The sequence below is a fragment of the Syzygium oleosum genome, unplaced genomic scaffold (genome assembly GCF_021117445.2).
Source record: "Syzygium oleosum isolate NSW1041296 unplaced genomic scaffold, Sole_v2.1 Sole_v2.06, whole genome shotgun sequence".
Taxonomy (NCBI): Eukaryota; Viridiplantae; Streptophyta; class Magnoliopsida; order Myrtales; family Myrtaceae; genus Syzygium; species Syzygium oleosum.
The window spans coordinates 462,384-482,948 of NW_026607490.1; the positions used below are offsets into that span (position 1 = coordinate 462,384).

The 20,565-nt window shown below is 41.3% G+C and overlaps 3 protein-coding genes across 8 annotated transcripts; 2 read left to right on the forward strand and 1 right to left on the reverse strand.

Annotated features, from left to right (window-relative positions):
• The first annotated feature begins 5,228 nt into the window (after positions 1-5,228).
• Positions 5,229-5,856, forward strand: LOC130138395 (uncharacterized). Its single transcript, XM_056312384.1, has 2 exons — positions 5,229-5,480; positions 5,623-5,856. The coding sequence occupies exons 1-2, from the start codon at positions 5,229-5,231 to the stop codon at positions 5,854-5,856; spliced, it is 486 nt and encodes a 161-aa protein (XP_056168359.1).
• Positions 5,857-8,060: 2,204 nt separating this feature from the next.
• Positions 8,061-13,705, forward strand: LOC115689709 (filament-like plant protein 3). Of its 4 annotated transcripts, none has more exons than XR_008816846.1 (6): positions 8,061-8,218; positions 8,375-9,026; positions 9,537-9,717; positions 10,358-11,757; positions 12,555-12,851; positions 13,432-13,705. XR_008816846.1 is itself a non-coding variant. In XM_056312623.1 (5 exons), the coding sequence occupies exons 2-5, from the start codon at positions 8,916-8,918 to the stop codon at positions 12,786-12,788; spliced, it is 1,926 nt and encodes a 641-aa protein (XP_056168598.1). In that variant the 5' UTR covers positions 8,061-8,218; positions 8,841-8,915; the 3' UTR covers positions 12,789-13,012. The 4 variants fall into 4 exon arrangements, 2 of the variants coding, with proteins under 2 accessions (XP_056168598.1, XP_056168600.1); XR_008816845.1 differs by having other exon boundaries at positions 13,435-13,705; XM_056312623.1 differs by lacking the exon at positions 13,432-13,705 and having other exon boundaries at positions 8,841-9,026; positions 12,555-13,012.
• A 641-nt stretch (positions 13,706-14,346) lies between these two features.
• On the reverse strand, positions 14,347-19,328 carry LOC115689712 (alternative NAD(P)H-ubiquinone oxidoreductase C1, chloroplastic/mitochondrial). 3 transcript variants are annotated; one of them, XM_056312627.1, is made up of 11 exons: positions 19,067-19,328; positions 18,672-18,874; positions 17,522-17,644; positions 17,204-17,270; positions 16,895-17,078; positions 16,376-16,469; positions 16,055-16,264; positions 15,500-15,934; positions 15,297-15,373; positions 14,829-14,932; positions 14,347-14,755 (listed from the first exon to the last, which is right to left on the reverse strand). In XM_056312627.1, the coding sequence occupies exons 1-11, from the start codon at positions 19,113-19,115 to the stop codon at positions 14,619-14,621; spliced, it is 1,683 nt and encodes a 560-aa protein (XP_056168602.1). In that variant the 5' UTR covers positions 19,116-19,328; the 3' UTR covers positions 14,347-14,618. The 3 variants fall into 3 exon arrangements, with proteins under 3 accessions (XP_056168602.1, XP_056168601.1, XP_030471710.2); XM_056312626.1 differs by having other exon boundaries at positions 16,055-16,267; positions 19,067-19,326; XM_030615850.2 differs by having other exon boundaries at positions 16,055-16,267; positions 17,522-17,617; positions 19,067-19,324.
• Between the last annotated feature and the right edge of the window lie 1,237 nt (positions 19,329-20,565).

Here is a 20,565-nt window from a genome sequence, read left to right on the forward strand (position 1 = left end):
AATGGGGTAGGCGTTCATATCTGAAATCTATCTAGAAATTTTCTTCTTCAAAATCTAGCATAACCCTCGAGACTAGAGGTTTCGACAAGTCAAGTGACACTCGGGCCCTACCAACCTTACACGGGCTGCCCTCCTTTGTTCCCAGCTTTACTTCCAATACATCTCCAATTTTTTAGGCTACTTCTTTGATGATTGATTAAGTAATGCACAATAAAGGTAACCCGTGAAGTTGTACCCAAAAAGGGCAATGAGTGAAGGTGTGACGGTGTATGGGCAACTTGGGGTTCAACTGTTGAAGAATAAGTAGATTTCTTGAGAAGGACCATGGGCTAGCTTCCAACACTCTTCATTGCTCCATTTTCAGATTTGAAAGTGAAGGTAAAGAGCCCTTGTTGTGCCTAATCACACACTACCCTTTCTGTTTTCCATGCTTTCAACATTGTCGATTGGAAGGCTTGGAAGTTAACATTAGGCTTTGAATGGAGTTTCCCCAATAAAGTCAGCTGACATTCCTCTATTTTCCTCTGGGGAATTTCCTCAAACACCTTAACTACAGAGTCTTTTGTCCACATTTTACCCATACGTTTGCAAAGTGCTGCCATTTTCTTCTCTCTCTCTCTCTCTCTCTCTAATTCTTTCTCCATTTTCTATATACTATTGCAGCAAAAGCCAAGGTAACTCATTTTAGTAGGGTGGGCCACAGAAAGAAAAGTTTATTGAAACATCAAACCTGGAGTGCGCCTTCTATTGCACTTCTAGAGTTCTCATTCCTCGGATAAGCTGCTGCCTTGACTCTACTTTCAGCTTCAGCAATTGCTAAGAAGGGATAAGGGTTCCAGGATTGAAGGGAGCTCAAAATCTGTTTTGCATTTTCTAGGTACTAGCCATTGGGATGGATTTCGTTGAAAAAGTGGGTGGATGAAGGTAAGAAACTAGTCGGGTTAATGTGACTGTTTGTGGTTTGAGAATACGTGGTTTTTCATGTTGGTTTGTTTGGAAGGATTGATTCCTAAAACTAAATGGAAGACAGAAAGCTTAAATGTACGCTAGGGTTTTTTGTGTGGCTGGTTCTGTGGGTGATTGGGTGGCTGTGGGGTATCGGTGGCATGGGGGATTGTGGGTGGCTGTGTTGTTTCCATATTCAGGATGTGAAGGATGGAAAAGGGAAGAAATCTACTCAGGAGGTTAGGGTTTAGTGGGGATGACTATCTCCATGGATACAGGAATGGTCAAAATGGTTCAATTTGTTTTCCCTCCGGAAACATTCAGCAGAGCAGAAACCATCAGTGCAAACATCATCGCCACTAGAAGGGCAAGTTTCATCCAAACCATGGATTGACCAAGTTTGGACAAACTCCACGAGTGGCCCATGAAGATTGATATATTGTTCATCTTCTAAGTGCTCATTGATCTTGAATTATTCAAGATTGAAGGTATCGACAAATATTCTAGAAATGCTGATCGAACTCAAACCAAATGGCCATCCAATTGAACGTGCATCGGTCGCCGAGGGGTAATTTTTGTAAAATGGCGCGATATAGGACTTGCTCCAATTCTCACGACAAATCGCACATAGAAACACTTGATGAGTGCCTCTAGAATCATTCTTATATCTATATAAGAAAATTATGGTGCTCTCCTTATCAGATTATTGAAAAATGGCAAACGTTTTTACATGCTATTTTGAAGAATCTAGTCGAGCATTAAGTGCCTTCTCGGTACCTTAAAAGCCAAGTGGAAAAAACATGTTTATGGTTCAAGAAGCACTATCTCATTTATTTTTGAAATATGGACACATCTCAGTAAGGTTAGACCACAACATCAGGTGCTTCGCTTGGGAAACGACCATATACATATGGTCTTTTTATCTTAGCACTTCTATGGTTCTTCGAGGGACGGTTCCTCAATCATAACCTTGTTGTAGTAGCTCATGTATTTTACCGTAATTCCTATACAAACCACCATAACTTGTATAGAAATTTAGGGTGCGCATGAATACCATTCTGTGCCCGGGAACTATTTCTGAACAGAAATGATTTTTTTTTATTCTGTGTCCGAAAACAATTTCTGAGTATTTGAAGGCGTTTGATAAACTGACTAAAATTTCTATTCCTAGAGTAGAAAAGAACAGAAATGCATTTGGTAACTACACAAAATTTCTGTTCCCAAATAATATTTTAATAATATTTTGAATTGTTTAATTTTTTTTTATTTCTACCCATTTTCTTCTTTGGCCATGGCCGGTCGCCGGCCGCCGGCCCAGCCCAGGGAAGAACAACACAAAAATAAGAAAAGAAAAAAAAGAAAAAGAAGAAAAAAAACCGATTCTCAAAATTGTGCCGAGAAACAAGAAGCAATTTTTTTTTACTTCTTGTTTCTCTTCCAAAACTGTTTCTCGGCACAAATTTTTGCAAAAATGTGCCCGGGAACAAAAAGTTTACCAAACGCATTTCTGTTCCCAAACTATTTCTGGGAACAAAAGAACAGAAATTTTCACTGTTTGGCACGTTGCCAAACGGGCCCTTAAAGACTGTACATAAGGACGCCGTTTGAGATGTATTATTTTGTGATTAAACCGTCATCCATCTCAGAAAAGAAATGGGCAAAACGTGATCTTTATGTGAGTGACCACAACTGTCGATGAATGATGCATTTGCTTTCTTCTATATTTCGATATGATGAGTTTGACATGACATAATCCTATGAAATATGCTAACGGGCCCTAGTGCAATATGCCAAGCCTTGTGTTGGGCCTCGCCCGAAGAGACTATAGCCTCGTCGGACCAATGCAAAGATACAACGTGGGTTGAACAGGGACAATTCATTTCATTTCACACGTTGGAGGTGACCCCCAAACGCAAAATTAGGCATTCAAGGGGTCACGTCTTCTTTGTTGCATTCCTTAAATTCAGCACATCTAATGATCTTTTCCTATGGTCGGCGGGGCCATCTTTGGAAGGATGGCTGATGCGATCTGTCTGGTGGTGCATGCACGTCTCAATCATTGATAATTTGCAAAGCCTTGTTGCTGGCTCTCCTATGCCACAATACCCCTTAAGAATTCAAAGGACAAGTCTTTGAGTTTTTGCCACAAGGGATTAAAGAGGAAAAGATGAAGGAAAGCTTGAGACAGAATGTAGACAAACAGTTTTTCAATTGTCCTCTCTTCTCCCTTTTGGCTTAGGACAAAGTGCTTTGCCTTCCTCCGGTTCAAGAGGATGATTGAGGACCAAACACCCAACAACCTCAACACTCCACTTGATGAACGTGTTCGAACTTCGATTTTGCTTAGAATTCACCCATTCTAAGAGAACGAATCGGACAACGATAACGCGGTGATAGGTGCGGAATCTTACGTCGGGACGAGGATCGGGCAACCTGGACGTATTAGATGAATAACGAGTTCGATTGATGGGGTAAGAAAAGGGAATTTTACGTGAACATTTTGTTGTCATTACTTGTTTACATAAGAGAAGAACAACTACTACATGATATGGTTGGAGTATCATTGTAGTTAATAATGAAGAGAGGAACTCAGCAAGTGCCGTGTGCTTTGCAATTTCATGTGAAGTCTTGTGAAAGTTAAAGCCGACAAATATTGTCCAACGACACGTCGCAATCACCTGCGGAAACCATCAATTATATTCCACATCTTTCTCATTTTGCCAAGAGAAACATTCCTTTGTCCCTTTGGTTTCAAGATAGGAGAAAGATGATGCCCCGAGGTCACGTTTTTAAACCTAGAAACCCTAGGCCAGGCTAATGTTGATTTAGCAACCACGGACTAAATGGGGGGACCAACCAAGGCCTTCTTCAATAGGACGATAAGTATGATTTTCGCATCGGTAGCAACATCTTATGCTCCGTTGATATATGAACGCAACGCGACATGTGGCGAAGATCGCCTATCTGAATCTTGGCTCGTGCGTTATATAGTTCGTGATGTCGGTTCGGTATTTCGTGACCCATATTTATCTACATGGCAGGCTCTCTTGTCATGAAAATATAGCAAAGTTAGATCTTTTTTTTTCCCTATTTCGATAATCCTGGGAAATTACCAAGAAAATTCCTAAACCTATTACACACATGCCAGTTTAGTCATAAACCTTTCAATCGTGTCAATTTATTCGTAAACCTTTAGACAATTTGTCAATTTAGTCCTTCCATCCAATTTTGGTCGAAAATCGCTGACATGACGGTTTAAACGGCACCAGCCATGTTATGTGGTATAGTCTACGCTGACATAGACAATTATTTAAAATTTTTAAAAAAATTTGAATTTAATTTTTTTCTTCTTTCCTTTTTTTTTTTCTAACTTTGAGCTAGCGACCTCTCTAGCCACAGGCAAGGGCCACGACGCCCTCATCTGGTTTGGACGATGGCCTCCGAGCCCTCGCCAACCATAGGTAAGGGCCATGACCCTCGCCTGGTGGCCGATGAGGGTTGTGATGCTTTCGCCTAAACCAGGCAAGGGTCGCTAGCCCTCGCCTATGGTCAAGGAGGATCGGTCGGCAACCTCGCCAACTTTGGGGTAGGAAAAAAAAGAGAAGAAAAGAAGAAATAATAATAATTTTTAAAAAAAAATTCTACATCAGCGTCAGCCGTGCCACGTAGAACGATCGGTGCTAACTATACCGCCACGTCAGTGATTACTGGCCAAAATTGATCGGAAAGACTAAATTGGCAAATCATTGAAAGCTTTATGACTAAATTGGCACAATTGAATATTTTATGACTGAATTGGTATAAATGCAATTGGTTTATGACTTTTGTGGTAATTATCCCTTGAAAATCTTATGGAGCATAGACATCATATCTTAAATCACTAGCTACAATAATGGCATTAGCGACTGAATTAGTCCATCCATGCATGGTGTCACCATCTTAGGTAGACACCATTGTTCCGTATGGTAATGTTTTTGTTCAAAAATAGTTTTTAAATTCTATTCCTTGGATTAGTTTATGAGCAGAAAAACGCATTTTGTAACTGCACAAAATTTCTATTTCTGAAAATGAAAAACAACATAAATTCGTTTGGTATGACTTTAAAAATTTCTAATTCCAATTTTTTTTTCATTTAATTATAAAAATGTTAGTGGAGGTGTTGCAGTGGTGTAGGAGGAGGTGGTGACTAGGGCAGTGGCGGGAACGGTGGTGGAGGAGACCTTGGTGGAGGTAGCGTGGGTGGAGGAGGCATTGGAGGTGGGGGTGTAGGTGGTGGAGGAGGAATGGGTGATGGTGGTGTTGGAGGAGGTGGTGGTGGAGGAGGCGTGGGTGATGAAGGCGTCGGAGGAGGTGGTGACTTGGGCAATGGTGGGGGTGGTGGAGGAGACATGGGTGAAGGAGGTGTCGGGGAAGTGATGACTCAGGCGATGGTGGCGGCGCTGGCGGAGGAGGCATGGGTGGTGGTGGTGTTGGAGGAGGTGGCAATGGAGGTGGCATGGGTGGAGGAGGCATTGGAAGTGGGGGTGGAGGCGTGGGTGGAGGCGTGTTAGAGGAGGTGGCGTTAGAGGCGGTGGCGGTGGAGGAGGTGTTAGAGGAGGTGGGGACTCAGGCGATGGCAATGGCGGAACATGGGTGGCGGTGACGTTGGAGAAGGTGGCGTGGGTGGTGGAGTTGTAGGAGGAGGTGGTGATTGGGGCAGTGGTGATGACGGTGGTGGAGGAGATTTTGGTGGAGGTGGCATGGGTGGTGGAGGAGTTTGAGGGGGTGGGGGGTGGAGGAGGCATGGGTGATGGTGGTGTTAGAGGAGGTGGCAGTGGAGGAGGCGTTGGTGATGGAGGTGTCGAAGGAGGTGGTGACTCAGGCAGTGACGATGGCGGTGGAGAGCATGCGTGGTGGTGGTGTTGGAAGTAGTTGGTGTTATAAGAAGAGGCGGCGGAGGAGGTGTGGGTGACGAAGATGTCAGAGGAGGTGGTGAGTCGGGCGACGGAGGAAGCGTGGGTGGTGGTGGTGTTGGAGGAGGTGGCGTTCGAGAAGACATTGGAGGTGGGGGTGGAGGTGATAGAGGAGGCGTGGGTGGTGGTGGTGTTGGAGAAGGTGGTGGAGGTGGAGCCGTGGGTGGTAGGGGTGTTGGAGGAGGTAGTGAGTCGGGCAGTGGCGGTAACGATGGCGAAGGAGGCGTGGGTGGTGGTGGTGGAGATGGCATGGGTGGTGGAGATTTTTTTTTGTCCTATTTACCTTGTTTCTCTTTTTGTTTTTGGGAAAAAAAAGTAGAATTTTGTTACTTCTTATTTATATTCTAAATCTATTCCCTTGCCACTTTTCTATTCCGCAAATTTCTATTTTTTTTCTATTCTAAGGAACAAAAGAACAAAATAATAAAAAAACAAAAACATTACCAAACGAAGGTTACAAGAAAAAAGGCTTCTCTTCCACAACCCTAATGTTGCCTCAATACTGTATTTTTTTTCAATTAATGTTTTCATGCACAAATATGTACATAAGCTCCATTCGTTTCACGGAAAACAACTTCCCTGAAAATGTTTTCCGGATTTTCGGACGTTCGTTTCATTGAAAATAAACTATCCATGGAAAACATATTCCCTCAATGGAAAAAAAAAAACACATTCGAAAGTAAGGAAAATGTTTTCCTCTTCTTATCATTTTCCCTTCCCTACTTCTTCTTTCACCATTCATTTAAATTATTTTTTATTTTTTTAAAATCAATTTTATTATCTTTTATCTTTTTCTTTTTTTTTACCTTCTTCTCTGGCTGGTCGCCGGCCACACGTGAGCTCGAGCATAGCTAGAGGGCGGGGATGCTCAAGCTTGCCTGTGGCTGGTCGTCGACCTTCGCCGTGGCCGGCGATCGACTGGAGAAGAAGGTAAAATAAAAGATAATTAAAAAATCAATTTCAAAAATATAAAAAAATTTAAAAGTAGTATATTGAATGATTTTTCTCACCGAAAAGTGAAAAATATTTTCCAGGTCTTTTTTATGTTTCAGTTGAACAATAGAAAATATTGCCATTTTCCTGGAAAATGGCTTTCTAGAAAATATTTTTCACAAAATGGACGGAGCCTACGTTTAGAAAGCCTGAAAGTTGAGGATATTAATAAATGAAGGAAAAGTGAATTCGACATTAAACATCAAGACCCAAATGTGAAGAAGTCGCACTCCCAAATCCAAAAGGACTCGATGATGGCCCGTTATCGTGAAAGGGTTCCCCATTTGGGACGCATCATGAGAACGCCGTCCTGTCCATGATGGCACAAACACAAGGGCATGCAGTTCTTGTTTCAATAGGACTTGCTTACCAGAGACGACATATTCGTTACAATTCTTGACGAAATTAATTAATTCAAACTGTTTGTCCTACACCGAAAGCTAGTTAACCCGAGAGTTGATTTTTTTTTTTTGTTGAACCCCCGAGAGTTAGTTGGAAAAACAAATAAATACGAGAAAAACACGAGAAAAGTCCATAATTCATAAACTGTCATAAAAGTTAATAATTTCGTAAAGGTATTGGCAAGCTAACAACCAATCATCCAAAAATGAAGTAGTCAATATCTTTCTTATAAATGGTTTTTCTATACCTACCAACTATTTTAGAAATCTTTCGATACGGAAAAGACCTGTTCTCTTTTGTCAGGCTCTCTCTTCAATATAATTGAAAAGGGTTGTTTTTCGGCAATCATGGTTGTCATCCAATACATCGATTCATTTCACGACACCGTCTTCTCTCGTACCGAGATCAAATTTTTGAGGAGTCAAATCCAAAGAGGAAGGTGTTGCTCTCACTCATCAACCCCCCATTTTCCTATCTCCCCATCAATTTCGCGTCACCGCACTGTGATGTCAACGACAAAACACAAAGGCATCTTAGGAATGGCAGGGGAGTACCTTAAGGAGGAAGGGCGGGAATAACGCGTCCGCCATTTGAAAAGAAGGGGCGAAGGTACGGCCAAACAACTTTGAAGGTGATGACAAGTGATTATTATAATCATCGATCAAAGAAGTCTTGTCATTCATCGGACCCTTCTTTAATAATTTCTCCAAAAGCCAGAAGATTTTGCTGTCCAAGAATATCAACAGGAGAACAATAACACCCCCCCACAACTTCTCATTCCTCTCTCTCTCTCTCTCTCTCTCTCTCTCTCCACTTCCCCTGACATTCCTCAGATCTGAGGCCAGAGACATGTCTGCATTGGGATTCCCATCACAGCAATCATTGTCTCGATGCTGATCTCCATCGTGCTTCCCCTGTCAGAGCTGGTATATTTACTTAGTATTTTAGTTTAATAGCTGAAGTAATCAACCACCGTCCCTTCATGTGCAAAGATTGAATTTTTGTCGGCCTTTTTGCCATTTGGAGTCCATGATATTTGTGATGAAGAAGTGGGTCTTTGCCAACCTTTCTTTTTGTTGAAGTTCCGCAGATATTTTCGGAAACTGGGTATTGGCTTTTTCACATTTCTTCTGTGGTCCCCTGTCTCTCTCTCTCTCACCCTCTTGATACGGCGTGGATTTAGGGGGGATTAATGTGTTGGGTGCCCATCAGAAGAGCTGTTCGAGCATTGTGCTTCAAGTAATTCTGGGTAAAGACTGTATTTAAGCACGTTACTTGCAAAAATTGAACAGCTTCGTGCAAAGTCTGTATACTCTCTCCAGTCCTTTTCACGTATCGAATAAAAGTTCCGCTTTTTGGGGCGATTTTTTTAGATTTAAGGATGTGTCGATCGCGAAGCTCGAGTTGTTGGGGGAGTGCATTGTAAGCAAAGCTTGGAATTCTCAGAAGAAAACCCAAAATTGTTTCGGTTGGAACAGTTTAAGCTTTTGATCTTTTTCCTCTTCTGGGTTTCACTCGGATTGTTCTTGAAGTTCTGATTTTGCCCAGATAGTGATTTGGGTGATGAGAATTGCACGCATGGTAGTCGGAGTCTAAAATCTGCCCGCCGCGGCAGAGCCCGCGATGGACCGCCGGACTTGGCTCTGGCGAAGGAAGTCGTCCGAGAAGAGTCCCGGAGAAACAGAGAGCTCCGGTTCGTTGTCCTCTCATTCTGGACGATTTTCCGATGAACAGGTTCGTAAAATTTCTATCTTGTTTAACTGAATCAATTGGTTCTTGCCTCTGCAGGTTAGTGAACATGCTCTCATTATGATTGGTTCTAATTTTGGTCCAAAATGATGCCATAGTGTTGTTTTTTTTTTTTGGTAAGGTGATGCCATATTGTTGTTCATTTTCATTGAACACAAAAAAAAAAAAGTTATCTGCTACTGCGCGCAGATTAGTCTTCAGACAATTTTGTTTTTGTGTAATTGATCCCCCTAAGTATAATTGTGATTATACTTGAGGAGGAGTCCAAAAACTGACCGAAGTAGTCATATAAATTGTAGACATTTTCCAAGAAATTTGCCATGTAGATCATGCTCAATAATTAGATGACTTGCTATACTTTGGAAACTTAATCTTCCTAATCCTTCCCTCCTGCCGCACTTCTCTCTCATTTCCTGATATGTTCCGCAAGTTTGATTTAGCTTTTACATAGTATGGTGATTGATGAGCATTGGTGTTCCTGGCTTGTTTCTAAAGGCATATCCAACGCATAGCAGTCTATCTCAAGAAGTCACATCTAAGGTTGCGGTTGCGGATGACGAAGTAGGTGAGGATGTGAGGACTCTATCAGAGAAATTATCTGCCGCGCTTCTGAATATTAGCGCCAAGGAAGAATTAGTGAAGCAGCATGCTAAAGTTGCAGAAGAAGCTGTATCAGGTAGTGCAACAAAAACTGACGTTTCTTACAATGAAACACCAAGCATCTATATAAGAGAGAAATTAGTTTGGTTTCTTCACATTTTTAATGCTATCTTAAAAAAGAAGCAAGTTTTCCGCCAGTTTTTCTTGTTTCTGTCTAGGAGGGACATCTGAACTTGTCTGTAGCAGAGCCTGGATGTGATTTGGCTAGAGAGAACTTAATAACATTCATAGGGATGAAGATCAAGGAGCCGTGGTTTTTTTTTCCTCCAAAAGACATTTGCCAAGTATTCTTATAGTACTGTAGCATGATCTTTAACCACAGCATGATGATTTCGTTTCTTGATGTCTGTATTTAATATCCAAAGCTGCAGCAAATGAATGGGGATTGTAACAAGATATCTGAGAATGTAGGAGGGAGGAAGTTACCTGATATACTACACAAATTGCACCGAAATTAAGCACTCATGTCTGGGGTAACGAAATTGGAAGCTTTCAATCAGAGGAAGAGTGAACTGAACTCACATGGGTTTCAGATTTGAGGATAACATCTACTTAAACTGTCCCTGCGTTAAATCTATGTAACATTGCATTCGGATTTGCATTTTTGCGCTTACATACTTCGTCGTAAGTTTTTTCCTTCTGTAATTCAATCGTAGGATGGGAGAACGCTGAAAATGAAGTCTTGGTGTTGAAGAAACAACTGGAGGCTGCAACACAAAAGAACTCAATGCTGGAAGATCGGATTGGTCATCTTGATGGAGCGCTTAAGGAATGTGTGAGGCAGCTCAGACAGGTGAGGGAAGAGCAAGAGCAGAAGATCCAAGAAGCTGTGGTCAAGAAAACTCGTGAGTGGGAATTAACAAAGGCCGAGCTTGAGACTAAGCTTTCTGATGTCCATGCCCAGCTTCAAGCTGCCAAGAGTGAAGCTTCTTCAGTTATAAGTTCTGATCTTGGCCCTAAGCTTGATGCTGCTGAAAAAGAGAGCGTAGCCCTCAAAGCCAAAGTCCTTTCTCTGTCTGAGGAGCTAGAAATTAGGATTATTGAGCGTGATTTGAGCACCCAAGCAGCAGAAACAGCCAGCAAACAGCATTTAGAGAGCATAAAGAAGGTAGCTAGGCTTGAAGCCGAATGCCGCAGACTCAGAGCCATGTCTCGGAAAGCAACTGCGACGAATGATATTAAGTCTTTCTCTGCATCATCGGTTTGCATAGAGTCCTTCACCGATAGCCAATCAGATGTAGGGGATAGACTGCTAGCAGTTGAGAATGACATGCAGAAAGCGAGTTGCTTGGAGCCAAATGATTGTGAGCTGGGTCACTCTGAGTCATGGGCATCTGCTCTGATAACTGAACTCGACCATTTTAAGAAAGACAAATCTTTTGGAAAGAATCTCATGGTTTCTTCAGGAGGAATTGATTTAATGGATGATTTTCTGGAAATGGAAAGGCTTGCAGCTTTACCAGACGCAGAAAGTGGAAGCTGCAGCCAAGGAGTGGAGCCCACTCTGGATCAAAACAGATCTGATGAAGTCCCTCTCAAATCCGAGCTTGAAGCCATGATCAATAGAACGGCAGAGCTGGAGGAGGAATTAGAGAAGAAGGAAGAAGAAAAGGAGAAGCTAGAGATGGCTCTAAATCAATGTCAAAAGCAACTTGAAACGTCATGGAGTCAGCTCAATGAGGTTGAGATGAGATTGGTAGAACTCGACACCATGTTGTCTGCAGCACAAAAATCGAAGCAAGCTGCAGAAGAGGAAGCAAGGATTACCCATGAGAGGATGGAAGTGACAGAGTCAAGACTCATGGATGTTGAAGAGGAGATGAAAAAGTTGCTCCTTAATGTCAAATTGTTACAAGAAGAGGTTGAAAGAGAGCGTGCATCGTCTGCTGAAAATGAGGCAAAATATCGGAAGCTGGGGGATGAAAATGCTGAAAATGAGGCAAAATGTTGGAAGCTGGAGGATGAAAATCTAAAGATGAAAAGGGATGCTGAACTGCAGCATGAGACCGAGCTTCAGCGTGTGGCTGTCTCTGATGACGAGCTAAAAGTAAAGCAGGTTAGTTCTTTATGGCTTGTCGAAGCTAGTCTATATCTAATTGAAGGTGTGATAACATGAGTAAATTATCAAGATGATATTGCATCTTGATAATTTATTAAGTTTGCCGACAAACCTGCTACTACGTTTTGAGTGGTGACGTTACAGTTGCATATAGAGTGAGTTCCATCTGCATGAGAAAAGAGAGATGCTTCTCTTGGTACATTCACATCCTGTGTCTGGACATCTGATTTTTGTGCATTCTTATGAGATATGACTTCAATCTCCGAGGTGAATGCTTATTTATTTATAGCCATCTCAAGGAAGACGACATGATCTATTTTCCAGTAACGCAGCATGGTTTTGACCTTGATATCGACATCACATAGCTATGTTAGAAACAGGAGCACTGCATCAGCATCTTATACTTTACTAGTACAAACTGTATAATTGGGGCACAATCAAAACAAATCTCAAGTTTCTCTGTAGAATCGAAGACATTCAGGGGTTAATATAGAATTTCAAAGCCCTCCTAAAAGTTGGGTTTTTTTAAATAACTAGACCTTTGATGTAATGTAATTTTCGGGCATAAAAAGCATCTTACAGTGTTACGCTGGGGTGCTTCTAAAATTCCTTAACCAGAAATGCTCAAGTTAGGCGAAGTATTTTTCCTTTGCGGGTTGTGGCGCTTTGAGCAACACTGCGCTCACTGACTCGATCCACCATCTGATAGGATCAGCTTACCATTGTTTTGTTCATGCTAACTGGGCAATCATGACTTAGTCTGAATTTATTTTTCTTCTAAAGTTCTCATTTAGTTTTGTTATGTAAAACAGGAGCAAGAGCTAGCAGTCGCTGCTAGCCGGTTCGCAGAGTGCCAGAAGACTATTTCATCTCTCGCTCGGCAATTAAAATCTCTAGCAGCAGTAGACGACTTCCTCATTGATTCTGATCTGATGTGCGATCACCTGGATGAAGGATTACCAAGTCCCGAAAACGAACTGCACCATTTAAACCACCCGCCGGTCCTCATTTCTGCTGAAGAAAGATGAAAGAATCACGGTTTAAGAAGTTGATTATTCAACTGGCTGAGGCAGGAAGATGAAATGAGTGAGGTGAGATAGGAAGAGTGTCTGCTTTGATTTTTTGCCTTGTGAATAAACAACCACCATTGTAAATGCATTCATGACATCTCCGGAACCGATACCCGTGAAGCTCAAATATAGCGGTATAGTCAGATTTTTTTAATGATATAAAGTTTCAATTCCTTTAAAGCTTGTGGATGTCTAGATTGGTTAGAACTGCCAATTGTCTTGTTTGATGTTAGTAAGTCGTAGCAAAGGTTGTAAGTTCATCTTGGCCCCGGCAACCCCATGGCGAGCTGCCCAGAAGATTATACATGCCCCAACTTCCTCTTCCAGACAACATGATTTGTGAGTTTGCGTACCATTATAGTTTTATTTTGTATTTTTATTTTCTTAGGAAAAACCTTTAGCTAGAATGTTTGGCAACTTGGCATTCAGTTTTATCCTTAAATCAAATCGGATGTGTAAAGTAAAATGAAAAGGAGTTGCATAGGAGCAACACGAAAACTGAACGGAAAAACAGTTTTATCTTCTGAAACTTGCCGTCCTTACAGCTCTACATCCTGCAATTTATTTCGTCTTACTTTTCCTTCTTTTCTTTCACAAACAGCAGTAAATCGTATCAAGTCCTTTCAGTGAATTTTCGACTGAAAGTGAGAAGTTTATGTACCACTTCATTTTGCCCAAGACACCATCTGTACCTGCAAAATGTGGATGGAACTGAATTTCGTCTGAAAAAGAAGCACGGCCAACCATCTCTTTATCACTTATTTCACATTATAATCTAGTAGGTACAACATCTCGTCTCGACTTTAGTTTTTTGTAAATTGTAAGTATTTGTATCTTGTCAATTATCATGGTAATGTCGGGTAACTGTTGATCTATCTGTCTACTTTCATACTTCAAATCTCCATTCCCTCCAAAAAAATTTGGTTGCAATTTCCTTTTCTCTTCACCAGCTGTATGATAAGCCATGCAACACAACCCAGATCTTGGCTCGCTCAATTGTATCAATCGAAGAAACTCAAGCATCGATACATCAAGCCCCAATGCCTTGACTCATGGCAGTAACTTCATTCAGTTGCGCAATGCTAAAGGCTACCTCTTTTTTTATCATCCATGAACGTTCTTCATGTAGATCATCACATGGCATATGCATTGCTCACAACCAAAGTACCTGTTGAAGTATTATCCCGCATTGATTGACAGCGGGTGCCAAATGCTCTTGATATTCATGTGGTCTCCCTCCACCTATAAGCTTAAGCTTTTAAGTTGGACTTTCTAACAGTACCATTCTTGATCATCCTGCTACAAGTTATGAAACAACACAGGTAATAGAAATCTTAGTCCTGGCTTAATATCAAATTGCTCCACTTATGCCAACTCTAGTACCAGCCTACCAGGTTGGAGCAGCAAGTGTTCGTAGATTCGCTGGCCCACTCATTCCTCTCTACCCTCTTCATATGATTCGTTTCTATGTGTTTCTATGCGGTTGATGAAAGATCAACAAATTATTGTCCATCCAAACAAACAAAACAGTACATGCATAGAGTATCATGAATACATGACATGATATTTCACGTGATTTTGAAGTCTTAAACATTATAACAATAATAATTGATCTTCCATAGGAACTTCTAATTACATGTTATCTAAAGTTGACTATCAGGCTTTAGACCTGCACAACTGGTGAGTTATCATTGTCAAATTCCTTTTACTCTAAAATGACCACCAAGCGAGGTAAAAACTGCCAATGGTTTGATTAAAAAAATAGAGCTTCGATGAAAAAATGATTTGCTAGCCTGAAAGAACTCTCATAAGGGTGCTCTGAAGTGACGCGACTGAATCTATGGCAGACTTAGCAAGCCAACTTATTCCCACTTTAATTCGATGCTCATCCGTGGGGAATCTTATCAGATATGCAAATTTCCTTGCTGCAATTCAGAAATATATGGATTAACATCAATTTTTTTTTAAAGGACCAGGGTGACAGAGAGAGAAAACAACCTGCATGTCCAACTGGACCTTCCAGGGTTAACCCATCAATGAAACTTGGTGAAATTGCAGCATCGTTTCTTCCCAGTGTCATCATCTCGCCCAAGTTCTGAAACCTGAAAATTATATTAACAGAATCATGCACCAGTCACATATCCAAAGCTTCTATAGGTGTACCAGTATAAGCTACGAAACATAAAAATTGTCACACACTAGTAGAGGTAGCGCAGAAGGATACTTAATGGTGTTTGTGATGGGTAACAGTAAGTGCTCCTTGTCACTGAGGGATGTCAACGTGCAACTGAAGCTAACTTATTACATCCACCGATATCTAACAGAACCATAATAATTTGTGGGGACGAAGGTGAGATCAAAGCTACAACATGCATGCTGATTACAAGCAAGGGCACCGCATTGCGATAAGAGCAGATTGAACCATAAAAAATTTTCGGCATAAAAGGTACAAGTGAAGTGAAAGACCTAAAAGGCAGAAGAGGACGGTCATTGATTGCTGCCCACAGATTCCAACCAGTGAAGTCTGCTTGCTGAAAAGCAACCTGGTAGGCCATGAAAGAAATAACTAAAATTGGCGAGGAGATAGCAAAACTAATAGAGGTGCAAATAATTAAGTTGCACTATAACATCATACTTAAATAGATGAATTGCATTTCTTGCTTGTTTACCTGAGCGGTGGCTGGAAGAATCTTTCCATCTGAATCTCTTAATGCAGAAGAATCACCAAGAGAAAAAATGCGAGGGTGGCCCTTGACACGTAGAGTTTCATCAGTTTCCGCTTGACCACGGGCAGTCAAAGGAAGCTCATGGCGCTTATCCCGAGGTTCTAAATCGGGAAGTGAAGGTTTAGAGCCCACAGTCCATAGGACCAAATCTGCCTCCAGATTTTGACTTTGTAATCCCCTTTGAGCGGGTTGAAGTTCCAATATAAATTTCTCAACATCATCTTCTGCCGCAAAGCCCTTAGCAGGTCCACGCTCTTTCTGCATTTCAGGAACTTCAGAGTTTCCACCGGAATAGAAAGAATCTTCAGCGTCACTCGACTGCCTTATATTGCGTACAAAATAACCTAGAAGTAGCTGGACTTTCCTTGATGAAAGAACCTGGAATGGATAGCAAAAGCTGTACATTGTGATCCACCCTCTTTCTTCCAAATGGAGGAAATTAGTTATGCAAAATTATTACTTCAATAAATTATATCTATAAAATGTCCCGGATATTACTTTCATTGCAGCTTCCCTGTTGCCGGGTGGGGCAGTTGGACAGATTGTAGTTTCCACATTTATTGCTGTCACTATTCCCCTCTCCCGTAATCGCTCCGATATAGTGGCAGCTAATTCAACTCCTGAGTAGCCACACCCTACAACAGCTACGCGAATTTCAGACCCCTTCCCAAAGTTCCTTCTCTCCAAAGCTTTTAATTTATTGTCAACCTTCTGCAACAGGAATGTAGACGAGAGAGAATAATAAATGTACCAGATCAGAGTCACTCAACTAAGAGATGTAACTTATAGCATTACAGACACTATAAGAAGGTGCCTTACAAGTGCATCCTCGAGGGTTGAGAATGGCAATGCATACTCAGCTGCACCAGGTACAACATCAAGCTTCGATTCAGCCCCCAAAGCAAGAACCAACCTGACTGCCCATGACAAAAAGAGAGAATTAGCATATCTATATACACATAAAAACCAAATGAGGATCTATCTATCAACTGATGATTCATCAAATCCAAGTTCAACTTTAACAAATCCCAAGAAGGCTTGAATTAGTCTAATCCTATCCTCCAGCATATTTAATTGAAAGAAAGCTCATTTAGCTCAAAAAGGTAAGGGACGATCCTAGAGCAACGCCTAAGAAAAGACGATCAACACTATCCACATAAAACCTGTTTCCTGATTACAAGGCAATCAGGAAAGTTGACAGAGAAAAATCTAGCATATGTCTAAAGTTATGAAGTGCAAACCTGGTAAAAGCTATATATATCACGGTGCCTGACAAAACTAAATTCCCATATGAAAGATTAAAGAAATACTAGCCGATATTCAAAGAGAAAACGATACCAGTCATATTCGACAAAGAGGCCACTTTCAAGTTGCACAGTCCCTCCAAAACCAGATCCTGGAGGAGCATTGATTCCCAGATGATCCAACGGATGCAAGAGTTTTACCCTATCTTGGAAAAACTGAACACCAGTGCTCGCAAGAAGATCAGTAAATCGAGGAGCTATTTCCCATTCTTCTACTTCTGCATCAAGACATAAGTCCTCAGAGAGAATCTCCCTCACCCTCCTTCAAATAAACATATCACTGGAACTATCATCATAAACAGCAAAAAACTATCACAAGCTCTGTAGTGTTATATCTTCATACCTCCAGATAATAGTTCATATAGCATTGGTTTGAAAACAAACCGCTCAGATTGGTCAACAAGAAGCACCTATCGCATTATCAAAATGATCCAATTTAATAAGATGGCTCAAGCTGAATAAGTAATTTGAACATTAGATGTGGCATCAAATAACAACTTACTGGTTTCAACAAACTATACAGACTTCTATAAGACAGTTTGGTATAGTCTAGAGGAGAGATCCTTGTTCAAGTATACAAGTTCTGCTTCGATTCCATTCCAGCAACAAGGATGTTTCAATGAAGAACACGTACTAACTATAGAATAATCAAAGGAATTACCTGAGGTTTCTTGCTGTCAGGCCAGACAAGTGATTCCAGTCTCAAAGCAGTGTATAAACCCCCAAATCCACCACCTAATATACACACCCTTGGTCTCTGCAAAGAAAGGTTTCTTCTGTAAAACTTAACAAAAAGTACCTGTGGATTCATATACTATAATTTCAAAGGAAAATGAGCAAAATAAACATATTCAGGAGTGATGACAGAGAATACAGCATACACCTCCGCCCAAAAAACCATAGTGACTAGATTCAACTAAACTCTTCTCAGTTTCATCATTTCTTCTGCTTCTAACCAATGCATGATAAACCCCCATCACAAGCCACATGGCTCAAAGTTATAAATTATATCAAATGCAAAGCCCAACCTTAAACACTGAGCTAGAATGAGACTGGCTTGGGGGCAGAGCCCAAGCGGCACATGGAACGGGTGGGAGGTTGTTGAGTGGACTGATCCATTCACAGAAACCCGCGCCCAAACTGAGGATTTGACCCTAGTGTTTCAGCCGGCATTGCCAATTGATAACAGAGCATGCACGACGCAATGTGAATAATGCCACATACCATGCGCACAGTTGAGATCCAACAAAGCAGCGGCTGATTTACGCAAGTTATGAAATTCATGAGGTATGCTTATACCACGAATGCATTGGCTATGTACCAGCAACCTTCTCTTTCAAGAGAAGCTGCCCAAGATAGATGGTCACTGATACTAGCCATTCAATAGCGTAGGATGTCTAAAGATGCCATGTCTTTGCACCATCTGTAATTCATGTCAAGATGAAATTTTTTGGTGTTTTCAGCTCCACTAAAAAGCTATTTGAGAAGACAATTTTTCTGTCTTTCTTTTTTGGCCCGACATCAATGCACAGAGACCCTAAATCGTCTTTACTTTCTGCACTCAGCCGCTCCTTCATAGGTATAAACTCTATCCAACTTGCCAAACAAAGACAATGTGTTAAGATGTGCAGGGCCGCACCAGCAATGACCTGCAACTGTGAACTCAACTCAACCTGAATATCCAAATTCGAAGATCACTTTTTTTCTCCCACTCCGCAAACTCTAGGATCAAAGAGCAAAGAGCAGGCAATAATGCGAAGGTCGTCATGCCGAAAGACAGCTAGATGCAAATTAAGGAGGAAAAAACCAACCTTCTTATCAGGCCAAGAGTATGTAGTTGGTGTCTTCTCACCTTCCGATACCTCCGCAACACCTCCATCGATCCCCATAGCACCCGAAGCAACAAATCTACACCCTTTCCTTTGCGAACTTCTCGAAAACGACAAACCGGTCCCGGGTTTTCGAGAAAAGCCAGGAATTAGCTTCGCCCAGTTACTGCCCCCACCAGACACCCCTGCTGAAGCGAATTGCGGACAGACAAAAATCACCACATTCAGCGTACCACCCAGAAAACAACATTCGCTTATCATCACACGTCAAATGACAAATAACCGATGCTACCCGAGAAACGTCATCTTTCACACACACTCAGCATTTCCTTTCCAACGAAACTAAGCTAATGCAAGAAAAAGGCAGAGTGCCGTACGGTGGAAAGAGAGGAGACCCACTGAAGAAGCGAGCGCCGCGTGTGCCATCCAAGATGGGAAGAGATAGAGAGCAGTGCCACCCTCCGCGAGCAGATGCCCCCGCAAAAGGCCGAGACTTCTTGTGGGAAGAGATGAGAGCGGAGAGACGGAGAGAGAGAGACGATGGTGGCTAGCGATTCATCTTCGCGATCACGTGGCCGGCGCTCGATCGTGCGTATTCGGACAGTGGGCAGCGGCAAATGGTCTGGTCGGTCGGGTCGGTTTCGGTACGGGTTTGGAACAATCGAATTAATATTAAATTCAACTCCACCTAAGTAAATGGAAAGGGGGAGTAGATCAAATCCACCAAACCATTTGGTCATACAATATTAACCATCTAATTTATATTGAAATTCACTTTAATGGTTATGGATATGCATATTATAAATCTAATAGATTTAAGTGCGTGAAACTCGAAAATGATTGGAAATCCCATTTCCACGCTCATGATATCACATGATTAGTCTTTTGAAATTGTTAACATGATGGGACAATTAAACCCACTTCGAACTTGTTTAAGAATAAGAAAAGGGAAATCTCATGTGTAAAAATGAAATTATCCAATATCTTGCTATTGGGGTATCTAATCTCATTCTCTCTCCAAGCTTTTTATTAATTAGTGTCGGTATCGACCCAACATAATGCTTTCGCTATTGGTGATCTTTCCGATCTCTTTCACCACTCCACCGGATAGCCCCGGTTAGCAAAAGGGCCAAAAGAAAATTCTCAAGTTATGAATTAGTGATGGAACCATTGGGCAATGCTTGCAAAAATGCTTATTGTATCGACTTGCCCTTTCATAAATGAAGTGAAAATAAAGCAACCATATTGAAAACAAAACCACATGACTGTCTTACTATATTAGGTATTCAAGAATTAATACATCGAATTTCAGTAATTTCATATCGATCAATTTTGATTCTTTCTTTTTTCCTTTTGATCCTTTTCGGATAGAGCTATATGCATCCACGGATTTATGTGTCTATATAAATACTCTTTTTCTTTATCATCATATGTCCGTAAATGCATTATATGTTTCTGTCTCATTCTTCTATCTTTTCACGGAATTCGATGACTATCCATAGCTTTTACCTTACTCCAAGGACCTGTCAAAGCAATTGCGGGCATTATGGTCATCGGTACTACGAGGCATAATTTTGAGAATACTCATTGAATGAGTAAAACAATGAGACATCTCGAATAGAATCGAGATATCAATGTGTACTAATAAGATCGTTCACTATTCATTGAAGCTCATTCTCTTTTCTAGATAAACCATATAGCCAAGAGAAACCACAAACTAGAACCGAAGATCTTGCCCTTACCAAGTAGCTATCACACTAACAGCAATTTCATTACAGCCTAATAGCTAATTAGGCTAATAGCTGTCATCTTGCTTGGACTTAGATTTACTTCCATAAATCCAGCATTTCATAGGACAGGCAAGATTAATGTTGTC

Excerpts from the sequence above, each read along its gene's own strand:
- LOC130138395 (XM_056312384.1), top strand. The coding sequence starts at position 5,229 with ATGGGTGATGGTGGTGTTGGAGGAGGTGGTGGTGGAGGAGGCGTGGGT. Across the intron at positions 5,481-5,622 it reads AAGTGGGGGTGGAGGCGTGG|GAGGAGGTGGTGATTGGGGC; the intron begins GTGGAGGCGTGT and ends GTGGAGTTGTAG.
- LOC115689712 (XM_056312626.1), bottom strand. The coding sequence starts at position 19,115 with ATGGCACACGCGGCGCTCGCTTCTTCAGTGGGTCTCCTCTCTTTCCAC. Across the intron at positions 15,935-16,054 it reads ACAGGGAAGCTGCAATGAAA|GTTCTTTCATCAAGGAAAGT; the intron begins GTAATATCCGGG and ends TATCCATTCCAG. Across the intron at positions 14,756-14,828 it reads AGGTCCAGTTGGACATGCAG|CAAGGAAATTTGCATATCTG; the intron begins GTTGTTTTCTCT and ends TCTGAATTGCAG.
- LOC115689709 (XM_056312623.1), top strand. The coding sequence starts at position 8,916 with ATGGACCGCCGGACTTGGCTCTGGCGAAGGAAGTCGTCCGAGAAGAGT. Across the intron at positions 9,027-9,536 it reads GACGATTTTCCGATGAACAG|GCATATCCAACGCATAGCAG; the intron begins GTTCGTAAAATT and ends TTGTTTCTAAAG. Across the intron at positions 11,758-12,554 it reads ACGAGCTAAAAGTAAAGCAG|TTTTGTTATGTAAAACAGGA; the intron begins GTTAGTTCTTTA and ends GTTCTCATTTAG.